The sequence below is a fragment of the Motacilla alba genome, chromosome 6 (genome assembly GCF_015832195.1).
Source record: "Motacilla alba alba isolate MOTALB_02 chromosome 6, Motacilla_alba_V1.0_pri, whole genome shotgun sequence".
Taxonomy (NCBI): Eukaryota; Metazoa; Chordata; class Aves; order Passeriformes; family Motacillidae; genus Motacilla; species Motacilla alba.
In genome coordinates, this window is record NC_052021.1 from 22,833,931 (window position 1) to 22,848,794 (window position 14,864).

The 14,864-nt window shown below is 41.0% G+C and overlaps 1 protein-coding gene across 11 annotated transcripts in view; it reads right to left on the bottom strand.

Annotated features, from left to right (window-relative positions):
- The window catches only part of BTRC (beta-transducin repeat containing E3 ubiquitin protein ligase), a 115,448-nt gene that overhangs the window by 23,010 nt on the left and 77,574 nt on the right, over positions 1 to 14,864 (bottom strand). For all 11 annotated transcript variants that reach the window (XM_038141746.1, XM_038141741.1, XM_038141751.1 and 8 more), the window contains one exon: positions 494 to 725. In XM_038141746.1, the coding sequence (XP_037997674.1) occupies positions 494 to 725 (232 nt within the window). The remainder of the gene's footprint in view (positions 1 to 493; positions 726 to 14,864) is intronic.

Below are 14,864 nucleotides of genomic sequence, written 5' to 3' on the forward strand. Positions count from 1 at the left end.
AACCAGAACACTTCCATCTTTTGCTCTTATGCCCTCCATTTTCTATTAGCAATAAACACATAATCAAAGCAACGGCTTCAGGAAGTTATTTCAGTAGGAAAGAGAGACAAATATCTAAATAAGAAAAGGGAAAACCTCAGCTGAGCAACCAGAAAGAGTAGTAGTTTTAATTTTAAAAATTTTTGTTATTCATGCATCGTTGTGGGCATTAAGAGCACAACTACCTGCACTGTGGCTTAGGATAACTACCATGCAATACATAGATTATCATTTACTCCTAGAAAAACCATGACGGTGTTAGATCATGCCTTGACATACAGTAGGAACACAAATTAAACTATTATGACATTTCATACTGGTATAGAGTTTTTCATTCAAAAGCTATTATCTGTTTTGCAAACTGACCCTACAAGAGACCTCTCCAGCAAGGTAGGGCAGAACAGAGCAGTTTTTTGAAAGACAGGAAGCAAGCTCCCTCTGCCTGCAGAAATACCTGGCAGTGCAGTGATGAAGTCCCGCTGTAACATGGGTTTGAGGTATGAGTTTATGTGTCCGTGCTGGTAGTGACACATCTGGGAGATGAGGTGCTCCACAAACTCCACCTGGTCAGACTCGGACCACTGTTCAAAGTACTTGACGCAGAGCTCCTTCTCCTTCTCATAGCTTGCAGACAGTTTTCTTTGCTTGGGCACAATCATACTGGAAGTGCCATTGGCAAGTTTTGTCTGTAAACAGGAAGGAGAGGAACAACCCAAATAACACATATGAGAAGAAACACAAGCAGTTGTACGGTTTCTTTTAGGGGGCAGACAACAGAAGGCACAAAGCACTCTGACAGGTGAAAGCTGTCAGACCACATATCCCCGCTGTGCTGTCAGCCCGAGCGCAGCCTGCAGGACAATGCACTGCCTCGTGCCAGAGCTGCACACAAAAGACTCTGGTCAGATGGGAAACCTTCAGCAACAGTTTAACATAAACACAACTTTATTTACCATGTAGACAGTAAAATGCATTTGGATTCCTAATGTACATATGCCAGTTACTTCAATGCACCTACAGCAAATTGCATTTGTACTCTGGTTTTTTTTTTTTTCTTCTGAAGAATGGATTGCTGCTAAAATTCATAGGGAATGCATGAAATGGATGAAAAAAAATGAATTACACCTCGAGAGCAAAGCCAGCTAAAATACACCCTGACATTTGGTAAATACTTCTTTCACAGAATAAAATATTTTCAACTTTCTGAGCACTGTTAATATCTTGTCAGAAGGAGTCAGCTCAAAGAAGAGTTTCAGGGACAAAACAAACCACTGACATTTCAATTTAGTACTTGATAGTAAGATATAAATTCTGCCTTCTAAATGATTTAACTGGAAGAAAAGTGTGCATTTTGCATTGCAAGGGTACCCTTTGTCAAAGTAAGATTAACCATTTGCTGGGAAATTATTTTTTCTTATGCTGGTCAAAAAGTTTCTATTTCCTGCTGGAAACAAGTGATTTTCTCTCTTTCATTGCAACAGTTTAACAGCAGACAGCATTATAATAACAGTCAATATTATTACATCACTTTTATTGTCAAAATACAGGCAGAGGTTCTTCATGAATTATCAAATAATTAAAAATAACGTACAGGTATCTGTAAGAACACATAAAACACTGAGGTAGGGATGCCATATTTTTGTTCTATGATGATAATTTCAACCATCAACCTTGCCAGGAACCCTTATTAAATTTAAGGGGAAAAAACGAATCCCTAAATCTCTCTGCAAAGATATCTAATGAACTAAAAGAAATGCAACCAATAACCGATTTTACAGAAAAAGGAAAAACAACAAAAAAGCCTCTTTTCAGCAAGTGCCAAAACAGCAGGCTATTTAGAGACAACAAAACGTAGTTACCAGTAGTAGATTTGGAATGCAGAAGTTTCTCATTTCTCGGAAATAAATAACTCCTGAACTCCAATACCTCCCACTCCCAACAGGAATCCTGATTTTGGAACACCAAAATCTTGAAACTTGAAAATCTCTTTAACTGATCACCATATACATTTCATTTTCTTAGAGACAATGCACCTAAATACTCTTTTCAACATTTCTAGAGAGCTGGACCTTCCTGTGATTTTTAACAAGCAGCTCTTTTCTATTTCTGGATTATAATTTGCCTTAAGCTTCTTTGAGAACACAGAACATGGTGATCACACCATCGGTGCTCCATTCTGCAGCTCAATGTATTCAGGTTTACCCCCGCTCCTCCCTGCAAATGTGTGGCTGTGTGTGGCTGTGTCCAGCAAGATCATGCAAGACAAGGACAGTGAGTTATGATTTCATTCAATCCCCACATGGGCAGCACTACTGCAAATGAGTCACAGAGCCAGTACTGGGCAGCAGGAAAGAAAAACTCTCTCTTGGGCCAAGAGAAATCACTAAAGGGACTGTGGGCATCAAGTCCTGTGTGTGAAAGACTGGACTTTTTCTAGCAAAGTCCACAGTAAAAAAGAGGCAAAAGAGGATTACGGGTGGAGTGGACTGAACACCTGTGTTAAGGGATTCTGGTAATTTTTGCTGCAGTTAAACTGCCTACAATACAGTAAAAATGCTGGATTAAGACACTGGAGAGATGTTGTAACCTACAAGTTTGATTTTTCTCATTTAATTTTTCACTTTGTTTGCTGTGCATCTTACAAAAACAGGTTGTCTCTACAAAGCATTTTTTAAAAACCTATGCAAGTGTCTTTTAATTCCCTTCAGAGGGACTCTGAAGTCTGCCTAACCTGCTGAGCCTGAATGAAGCATACAGCTGATGCGCAAAGCTGATGAAGGTGCAGCTCCTTTCACAGGCTGGCACCATGTTCTGGCCTTTCCTTGCCTTCTGAACACCCTTCTCCCAGCAGCCTTCAACTCCCCAATTACTTCTAAAACATTCGTTTGTGGTGTCAAACAGAAGTTGCAACATCTGCAAATACAAGTCATGGCTTATGTGTGTACAAATAGATGGCTAAGATAGGACAAAACAATTCATTCTGCTTGAACACAGGCTTCTTGGATAGGAATAATGAGTAAATTAAAGAATCCATTGACCAGCACTTTAAGGAGCTCTGGAAGTGAAACTCCAGATTTATAAAGTGGTTCTGCTAAGAAACGCATGTTACAGAGCTTATGTCCAAATTAGTGGACATGAGAACACCATATTTTTTAGGTTCACACTTCAGCTGCATTCTTTTAATGTCAGCTTGAGACCTGGTCTGCACCCCTGCCTGCTCTGGTTTCGCACCAAAAGGAGTGAGCATAAGCCCAGAGGTGTGCCCAGCACGGCCTATGGTTTGTGCCAGCAGGGGACCAAGAGGACAGGACATGCCACGAACACACCAGCTATGCAGAGCAGACACAGGTAAACTGACAGGGCTCTCAAATCACTCAAACTACAGTTTAGAACAAAAGTTCCAGAATTTTAATTTAAAGATTCCTGAAAATCCACTGGCAGTTCAGTGAAAAAGGCTTATTACAAAACAAAGCATCCACAAAACAACATCATCAAGCATCTGTATTATTGAATCATCTACAGCCTCTTCCCTCTCTAGACACAATAATCAGGCCTCACTTGAAAAAGAAAAACCTGTTCCACTTGCCATCCATACTGCTAGGGTAAATATCCACCCACATGCACTGTATGCAATCACATTTTCTATAAGCTTCACTTCCAAGAATGGCAAAGAAGAATAAGCACTGGTAGTTCATCATCTGGAAGGAAATTTGGGTATAACAGAGCAACTACTAAGTTGGAACAGATGAAGCTTCACCAACTCCCTTTTCACAAAGGCCTGTGTGTGAGGGCTGAGAGGTGCCCCAGCTGGCTCTGGGCACCACGACTCATCTGCAGGAATGGCAGAGGTGTCCTCTGACAATGCTGAGCTGAGCTCATAAGCTGTGCCAGGAAACCCAGGGGACTGAGTGCCTCAGGTTGGTACTAGCTCAGGATCCACGTACTATGCTCCAGTGCAGCCCATAATTACAAGACCATTTCTCCAAATGGCTACATTTAACACAAAGCACATTTGTATGCCCAGCGAAGTAGAAGAGGACTAATATATGAAAGGACTTTAATCTAAATAATGGCGTGCAACTGTAGGAAGGTGCAATATTTCAACACAGATAAATAAAGACTGGATAAATCTCCTGCTCTGCATATAAAACAAACCAGTTACAGTAAATCACAGCTGTAACCCACATATGATAACCAAGGTTACTTTTGGTTTTGTTCAGTACAGGGGATCAAGGAGCCTCCTAAAGAAAAAAACCAAAACCAAGCAACTTCCCTGACTGCAGTACAGCAATAGTGTTTTCCCACCAATATGAATGGACACAACTTCTATACACTTTTTTAAAAAAAATTACATCCTCTAGTCACTGCAGACCACTTTGTTCAGGGACCTTTCCCTGGGTAGATGAATTCAGGTTTTGTGTTACTCAATGCAAGATGACATTTCTTCAAGTCAAGGAGAAACTGCCTCCTAGAATATTAAGAATGGCTTAAATGATCCCAGCAAGGTTTGGGACCTTGTGAACCTTCAAGACATCTTCACGCTGAAGCTCTGAAAATACTGAGGGCTTAGACCACCACTGCAAATTTCAGTTTCTCCCTAGATAAAAAGAAAGGTCTTCTCTTCTATGGTCCAGTACCAACAGGTCTTACTGGGTTTCTTCCCTCCTTCCTGGACTCCTTGGACTACAGGCTCTGACACGGACAAATGTCCTTTACTGCTTTTCTGCAACTGCAGCATTTCACCTCCAATTGCTTGCACCGCCCGTTGTGGTTAAGTCACTGATCTAGACAGAGCCACCTTAACAGGAATTTTGGATGGGTCTTAGTGAAGGGGAGGAAAAAAGAGGACATAATGTTTAATTATAAGAAATGATTGAAATAGGCACAGACATACCCCGGGTGCCTCTGCACTGCAGCAAGCTCTAAACTTGTTATCGTTAATGGTTTAAATTTCACTGTGCTAATCATTTCAGGACACAAGCCTTTCTTGATAATCTAATGAATTATTCCAACATCCTTCAGCAAAAAAAATCCTCCATGACAGCACTAATTACAAGACGTTTTCCCAGTGCTTATGTAAAATATGACAGAGCAGCAGCTTAGGGAATTGCAGAAAACTGCTTCTAATTTCCACTGAGAAACTGACAAACACCTCTCTTTCATCTCTCCCAGCTCTCAAGTAAGATTTAACTTTCTCATTTAGTTAATTACCGAGTGAGGATCATCATTTTCCCGGATCGGAGCGGCACAGAGCCTTTATCGTGTTAACTTGTGAACTTGATCGATGGCTGCTGCTAAAACTTAATAACTTCACCCCCTGGCAAATTGTAAGATAAATATAATAGGAGAAACTCTGACAGTAAAAACCTGCCAGAAATGAGCGCTGTGTTTATGTTTCTTTGCAGGCAGCAAAAAAACAACCGACAGCTTATTACTGGGTGCGTGTTACTTATATTTAAAAGACTCCAGGCAGTTAACTTTCTGCGTACTGTTCAAACTTTACTCACAAGACAAAAGACACTGGGGAAAAAAACCCAAGCAATGGAATGACAAAGAAAGGAACCACGGAGGTGTATGTTCAGGGCCCAAGGAAGGTGGGGAAAGACAGGAGCTTCACAATGGAAGCAAAGCCATGCTTTGCTCTATATCCTGAATATTCTTCAAGACTGACCACATTAAAAACGCCCACAACTGTGAATCCAAATGTGAAACTATTTTCACTAGCAGCAAAAACTCAGGAATTCTGGATTAAGTTAGAAGCATGTGGGAAAAGCAGAGGGATTAAAAATTACCAGCATGGCCATGAGATGATTTGGTTTGATGCCTGAAAAGGTGCTCTTAGCCAATGAACCTCAGCCCAGCTGACTTTCCCAAAGTTACTTCGGTGGCCACGGAATTGCTCGCTACTGCCCTTGACAAAGTAGCACTCAATGCCACAACAATGTAACCACAGCAATGTAACAAAAATGGTGAAAGGGAGCTGAGTATGCCAGCCCTCCATGCTAAAGGCAGAGATAGTTATTTGAGAATGCAGTTCAAAGGGTGTTTTTTGCATGGCCTTAAGGCAGTAACACGATAATTAAGAGGATACAGGTTCAGCTCCTATGGCTGGCTTCTTCTTTTTTAGGCTTGCAATTACCAGATGCTGCAGAACTGATTCCCAGACTCTACCAAGGCAAAGTGGAGAGGAAAGAAGTTCCTTTGCAGCTCTTCACTGGCAGCTCCCTCTAAAAGAACTCCTTTGCTTTGAGAACTGGGGGATGGTGAGGGGGTTGCTTCACCATAAAAAACACGATCTCATGAGCCATAGCACCTGAGAGACATGAGGAGGGCAGCCAGCTCCTCATTTTTCTCCTTTGCAGGATGAACCTGCTTTTCCAGTGTTTGAGTTGACAGCAAGGCTACAATGCTAGGTCATTAAACAACTCACTCCATTTACTTTTATTTTAAAAGCTCAGTTTAGAATCTACCCGCTTCTGCCTGCCTCCATCTCACATAACAGCCTCTGTGAGGTTAACCATGGGTTTAGCTCATATATGGACTTACTCGCTCAGTAGTGAATTACTTTCCACGCTGCAAAGCTCACTGAAACATTCTGAAAAACGAACATAACCCAGAAGTAGATGATCATCAATCACATCTGAGAGTCAAAAAGAAAGCACCATGAAAGAAACCACAGCATCTCTACTGTTTATTTTCAAGAGAAAATTCAAAACACACATACTGAAATTAACAGCACCCTAGGAACTAGCAATTTTGCTTCTCTGGAGCTTTAGGCTGCTTGTCCACATCTGGTTTCTAATCACACTGCAGAAAAGCTTTGTAAGAAAGGATACATCTAGATGAAAGATCACTGGAATTATGCTGGACATAGCAGCCCAACCTGCTGCACTTTCTGAAATCCTGGGAGGGCAATAGTTTTCAGAGGTACCATCTAAGTACCTATGATATGGTGTCAGCCTGGAGGGCACCTGGCCAAGCACATTACCTCAGATACAGAAGAGAGGGAAAAGGCTGATTTTGTCCAAGGCTAGGAAAGGCTGCAGGCACCAGAGACGTAATGTGGGGAGTCTCTCCTGGGACTGGGGAGACAGGACTGAGCCATGGGCACTTGCACATAGGCTATACAAAGAGCAGCAATAATACCTTGCTGGACAAGATGCTCCCCTCCCACACTGCTACACAGTAAACAGCAACAGGGAGGAGATTAAAAAACTATTCTTTTAAGCTAATACTTAATGTTTCAGACAGGCTAATAAAGTTTAATTGTCTGGAATCTCATAGCTCTTACTGTAAACTTTCCTTCGATATAGGTCTCCCACTTAGATTTTAAGTGTTGACAAAAACCTCCAAAATAAAATTCCTCTGTTGCCAGCAATGGCTGTGAATTGGGAGTCCCTCTCCTCCTCATCTCCAAGTTGTCTTTGCAAATAACAAGCACTGATAGGAAATCTGCTTGCATCAGCACAGCACTGGCATATGTTACTTTCCCAAACTACGATCCCTGACCAAATGCCTATCTAGACATATGGGGGGGAGGGCAGGCACCATCACTCTTAAAGGGATAGATTTCAGAGCACACCTTTTACTAGCTGTAAAGTGAGCACACACTAATTTCAAAGCAGGTACTCCAGTAACAACAAATCTCTTCCAGGGGAAACCACCAAAGGAAATGCTTTCTTCCTTGGCATGGCTACCAGAACCACAGCTGAATTGCTGGGACCATTACATGTTATTACTGTTAATGGAGGGAAAGAACATTCAGTTTATGACTTGGAGAACCAGTCTACTGAAGTCATCAGGTAATGGCCAGTAGCAGCAAAGCGCTCATTTATGTCAGGGAGAGGCATAAGTAAACAATGCTCTAAGCAGCAGTTTCACAGTTTTCTGGAACAGTTGCTTCTGTTTTTAAAACACTCAAGCATGATCTACAGCCTGAGTGAAGTCACTCTTTATGGGTGTTACCGTTGATTTCCTTCTTACTTCACATGCTCCCTTAACAGAGAGAAAGGCAGTCAGGAACACGTAGATGGACTCAAGTGATTCAAAACATGGCTGAAGTAACAGAGAAGACTGATAGCACTGTGAACAAGACAAAGAGAGAGAATGATCGTAAAAACCTGTTATCTGCTCTCAATAACACTACTGAGATTTTGAAACCACTTGGTTCTGCCTATATAAAGCTTTTAGCACCAAGAAACACAAGTACTCCAAAATGGCTTACTCAGTAGTATTTTCCATGAGTTTTTCCTTTCAGATGCATTTTGTTACCAACAACAAAGAGGGCATATGCACACCCAACTACTTGGCCAAGGCAATGTGAGAGATTCAGAACTGGAAGTCAGGAATATACATGCTGGGTATCATATAGTATTTCCCAGCTACAGGAGTATAGATATTTCCAGGCGTACTGGAGAGATGTAAAAAACAAAAACCCAGCAGCATTCTGAAGAAGCACAAGATTCATGTATGTGCTCTGCTCCCATTGCAAATGTACTCCTTGGATCTGCTGGAGGAGTTGGCTACATGAGCACTCCCTAACCTATTTCAGTCAAAAAAAGCTTGTTAGCAGAGACCTGCTATTTAAACTGTCTACGCTAAAACACCTCATCTTAACTGAGAGCAGGTTTGCAGTTTTGCTGACAGGTCCTGGAGGGCAGCAACTTGCAGCAGCCAGGCGAAGGCTGCATGGTATTCTTTTCCACCAGTACAGCCAGATCTAGAAGAGGACATCTCAACAACTCACACTGGCTGATACCAATACTACTGCTGTTAGCAGCTACCACAGAGGCAGCTGTAAGAGGACAAATCCATTATATATTCTTGTACAGTGCTAAGTTAAAGTTGGTCAGTGGTCTGCAGCCAAAATCTTGAGATTTTGTCTTGTAGCCTCCCGTAACCTCTACAAGGTCATGCAATAACCCTCTCTCCCTAATGAGCATTGTCTTCTTGAGATGAGCTGTTCTGCTAAACTTTCAGTCAAATGTTACCTTCCTGGCAAACTGGGGTGATTCCCATGGAGGACCCTAAGGATTGCTAAGGAAGATGGGTGTGTTTCACCTGGAGAAGACTGGGGGTTATCCACCAGCCTCCCTAAAGGGAGGTTCAGAGGAAAGGGAAACAGAATCTTTTCAGAAGTGTGTAACGACAGGAACAGGGGCAACAACAACAGGCTGTAGCAAGCAAAGCTCTGGACACCAAAAGGTAGACATTCAAAATATGAGTGGACAAAGCAAAATGGACTGGTTGTGAAGTAATCCTCCTCTGAACAGGCAGCTGGACCTCCAGAGGTCCATCCTACCTTGAAGTTCTCTTTGACTTTATATCTTAAGATTGTGTTGGTCCATTCCTTCATTGGTACCTGGCAAAAGATTAATGACCTGAGGAACAGACTCCAAAAACCCATACTAAGGACAATGAATTCTGGATCTTCAGAAGTTGCATTAAGTTGGGTTAGGCCAATTGCTGCTGATATGTGAAAGCACATGACAGAAGAAAGGCAGAAACCAGTACCCTCTGTTACAGCAAGTGACCACGTCTAACCATAACAGCACTTCAGAAAGGCATACACACTCCACAGCTGAGCAGACTTTATCCCTATCAGCTGACACTCAAATTGCATAACTCAGAAGCCCAAGTCACAGACTGTTCCACCAGGGATCCCTCCTTGGCTCAGTGTTCAGCTGCCAATAATCTTTCAAAAAATACCTCAAACTAAAGGAGGGAGGAAGCTTTCTATTACTCTTCTCCCTATAGTAGACTCAATCAAAGTGACCAGGTTTGAATGTAGCATATAAACAATATAAATCCCCCAGTAAATTGTGGCAAAACAGATATGCTAGCTTCACTTGGTCCTTCAACATATTGTATTTTCCACATAATGTTCCCCCACTCAAAGCCATGTCTGCTATTCCTTTTAGTGAGTTTGTTAATAAACAGTGAAAATAGCATCAATTCACCTATATTTCCCTTTCTACAAATAAAAACCAAGTTTTCTTTTTTTTATCCCATTCTGAGAGTTACTTTCCTGTCATATTAAGAATGTTACCAGTGTGGAGTATATGATGTCAGAAATTTCTCCCATCCTCATGCAATGATGCATCCCATTTCTAATTTTATCTAACAACAACCAATGTTTTCTATAACTTCTACTATAATAATTGGCTAAACATCTAAGAACCTATTACATGCTGAGTAAAGCGGCTTCTACTTCCAACAGTTTGAAATGTATTCTCTTTTAAATACCATTAGGTCTTCTATGGTGAGAATTTTTTCTCCTTTGTGAAAGGAAAAGACTATTAGACTTTAGCACTCACTATTTGCTAAACATCTCAGTGATGCCTCTCACTTGTTTTCTGTATTTTCAGGTAGCTCACAATAGCTGCATTAAATCTAATAATAGTGCACTCACAAACATACTATTTGCATCTTCTCATCTAGGAAGAGCAATTTGGGCTCATGACTGGAAAAACCATATGCAACTTCCTGCTACAAAATAAAATTAAAATGTCAAAAAAAGTCAACGTTTCCTGCCACAGCCCAAACTCTGAGATGCACCACTGACAGCCTGTTCCTCGATCGAGGGGTTAGAGCTCCCTCTAGCACTCTCCACACAGAAGAGCCAGAGATGCTAAGCTGTGACTATCTGATCTCCCTCAAAGCAGTCTTGGGTAATGTTGTTTGTAATTTTTACTTGATTTACTTTTTTTTGTCACATGCATAATTAAGAACACATACACTAGTTTATCTGAAATTCAGGAGAAACAAGTGTCATTAGAAATACCCTCTATAAGTGATTAAAAATACTCAGATTGCTGTAATTAACTGATCTGTATTTTAAAATGTAATTTAGGACAAGCTGAAGGATTATCATGTCAGCTGTATGTACAATGTCAGATGTAGCAAGAAACTGAATGAAAAAGTTGTTGAAAATTTTCAATTTTCATGGCATAAAAAAGTCCTGCTACCTCACCTCCTTTTGGCTGACGAACATCCCAATGCAGCTGACTGCAGTTGTGAATAATGTGTTTCTATTTCACATTAAATATTGAGTAATGCCGCTTAAGTAAAACTAAAAAGGTGCAACAATTCTGAGCTCTGCACAATGCTGAAGACAGAAAAACATCTCACGACAGAAAGAGTGTCAGGCTTTTTCAATCATAGGTTATTACTTATTAATTCTTGATAAACTGAAAGCTGGCAGAACAAATGTAAAAATGAGAAAGGGAAATGGGAGCCAAGTCTTTTGAGTTTTATTCCGAACTCTCCCACTCCCTTCCTGTGCTGCCATAGGCAAGCAACTCCATTTAACAAGTCTATCAGTTAAATAGATGTGTCCCAACACACTTCACACAAAGTCAAAGCACTGCTTATTGCTGGGAATGAAGCGTCAGCACCAAAGGTGCTGGTTGAGGGCAATGTCACAAAGTGACACCACACCATACAAGTGTAAACTTCCTCTCAAGTGTCAGCAAACAAATCTGCCATGTGAAAGCTAAACAAAACAGACTCGTTAGTAAAGGCATGGTCTCAGTTCACCAGTTAGAAAAAATGCAGCAGTACTAATTGTTTCCACAGCCTTCCAAAGCAGAACCAAAAGGTGAGTGTCATGAAAAAATTTCACGTTGAGTTTTCTCAAACTGAAACACCCAGCTACCACTCCAAAATCAATACAGACATGGCAACAACTCACATCCCGAAGGTAAGTGCCCTAGGGAGGATATGCTTTAGGTAAGTTTCTTTAGTCATCACAGCAATTGTGACGTGTAACCACCGGGGGACTTCAGAACATCGCCTGGGTTTAGAGGTTTGTGATTTTAATATTTGTATGTGACAGAGATGAGGAAATACAGTAGGATGTACTATCTATCCACAGCTACGTTTCAATGCCTCTGACAAGTCCAATAAGAAAGACTAGAAGTAACTAGACCCGAGCAGATGACAGAAGCACCTGACCAAAACTTCCCAACATCGCCTGCTGATGTCCCTCAGTCCCATCTGTCAGCTGTCCTTGCCATTTTGGGCCCGAACTCTGTACACAGTCCTGCTGCTGCACCCAAATCCTGACACACAGACCTTCCTTCTGCAGTACAGATGGCATCCAAGGCCATTCCTTTTATCCCCTTAAGAGGACTGGGAGAAAAGCACTGGCAACAACTTCTCTCTCCCCACACCTCTTGCATGTGGCAGGAAAGGATTATAGTGTGACATCTGACCTGTCCAGCAGCAGTGAAAGGACATCTCAAGTGAAAGCAAGATCTCTGCAGTTGCAGATCTGTGGGTTGGGCTGCTGACCTTCAGCTGGGTGTCCCTCGGGCTGACATCACAATCCATCTGTTCTCCCCCCACCTCCACAGAGCTGTGGCTTAGGTCTGAATGAGACAGGTAAAAGGTGGTGCTGAGCACCCAGCAGGAAGGCAGCAGCAGCAGTTCCCCCCACATACACGACCAAGTACTGAAACTTCTGAGATCTGTGGTCACTTCTGTATATTAGCAGCAATATATTTCCCTTCCTTTTAGGAAAACAGCTCGCAGCTGGTTTTGTGTCTTTGTTACTTCAAGACTATATAACTGATGTGGTCCTTGGTGCTTTCTTAGGAGACATAGGCAGGCAACAGTTAGGGCAAAATGCAGCCCTTCTTATGCAAAGCACGTGCTGGTTTCATTTCTCGGCACCGTCTGAGACCTCAGATTGTAGGCAGATGTTCTGTAGATGCAAAACCCAGGAGAAGCAGGTAGCTGGCAGTGGAGCTTACTTGGGAGTAATGAATTCAATATTGACTGTTCTGCTGTGAGCAGATCGGACCTCCTGAGGTCTTTTCCAACCTAAGTGACTCTGTATTTCTAACCTCACTATCAAAGTTCATATACACTTAACAGGCTTTTGGATAGTTACAATTGTTGGATGTTGATGTATTTCATTTATCATAAGCAAAATCTGGAACTCTTCTTAAAAGATATAGAGAATTATTTTTTAATAAGACTTTCTTATAGACTTTTATAAGACTTCTAATAAGACTTTCCAATTCTAGGGTTCACAAGCCTTTGTTGTACATTTTTTGCAGCCACTAATGATCAGGTTCTTCAAGGGTACTGAAGATATACCTGCCCTCTGGCTTTACAAGATGAGAGCAAGCAATATTCATCTGTTCAGACATCCAGTACAAACTTTCAATTACATCCATGCAACTATTTAAAAAATTTCAAAAACTATTGATTTTTAATGATGCTTGTGCTCTTTAGGAACTTCAGCTGATACTCTCCTCAAACCATTAAATCCCAAACAGATCTTCACTTATGACCTGAACCAGTTTCAAAACTCAGGTTTTACAATTAATTAACTGCCTGTGAAGTCTAATCATCTGCAGTCTTCTAAATCAAACCCTGAAATACTCCCACTACAACCTACCTCAGAACTATCTGGGATTACAAATTATGATCCAGAATAGGACTGACAGATCTAAATCAACATGGCAGGAGAACAACCTGATTCAGCTCTGTAGTTCATACTATTTTGTAAAATACAGTGACTTGAAAGAAAACAACAAATGCACATAATGGGCATTAATTAAGAACATTTTTATTACCTACAATCAAAGACCTATAAGGAAGGTTTACTTGTCAGAGAGGGAGCTTTCTTTGCTGAGAAATTACAAGTCTTAGTTAATTAACCATCTAATTTTTTGTAGTATAGTTGTTAAGTGGTTTTCACTTTTATTTTCTTCTAAATGAATGTTAGTCTAAACAAAAGCGGTTGTTTAAAGTGAGGTCAGGAAAAAACAATGCTGAAATATTTTAGTCTTGTTTTAACTGAATTCTCAGTTTGTCGTCACCGTTACAAAGGTTTCATTGTGTGTTGAGAAGCAACAGGAGTTTTTCAGACTTTAATGTTATGAGAAGACAGCTGAATCTGAACCTGTACACGCACATTTAGGATAGACCTATTGTAGTTCACAAATTCAGGGCATCATGAAGGCAACTTTCCCTGCTGGGCACAGGCAAACAGCCTAATCACATGAGTTGAGCAGGAAGGACTACTTGCCTGTCAAGATTCATGATTATGGTAAAATTTTAAAAATTGCAGCCATTTAGAATACTATTTTCAGGACTGTGAGCACAACTACTTTGCTGCTCATTTTTAATTTTTCTCAGCAGTAAGGTTCAGCATGTATACAGTGACTACTGCTGTCTCCCTCCAAGCTGCAGCCTCAACGAAGCCATCGGTTACAAGCAACAAGGGACTGCCTGCCTTGCTGAAGTTATCTTAGGTATGAGCTTCCACAGGCAGACTAATTCAAATCTATTTTTGTAAATTACAGATTGTGTTAAATATACATGAAGGAAAATATGGAACAGTTGCTTTTACTGCACAACATGAGTTATTTCCCATTACAAGTTCCCTCCGAGAAAACTATAAATTTTAAAATCTGCCAATTAGTGGCAGTGACTACTGATGACTCTGTATTCCAGTCAAGCAGTAGTATTTGCTGAGTACTGCACAGGGCAGAACAATATTCCAGGAAAATCAAGGCACTATGATACCTGACAAGAACAAGTTGAAGGATGCAGTGATTAGTCCAAGCTCTCTCTTTCATTTAGAAGGATGCAGGCTGTGTCACTGCATCAGCCAGAAGGATTAAATCTTTACATGTATGTAAGACTGCCAATACCTGAAGTACAGTTCAGAGCAATAATTTGACAACTTTTGCCTAAGAGAGAGTGATCAGAAAAGTAAACATAAATAAATTCTTCCTAGAAAACTAAGTCCTCAACCACAAATGCTCAAACAGCTTTTCTCTTCTATTTCTTAAATCATAAAACTCCCT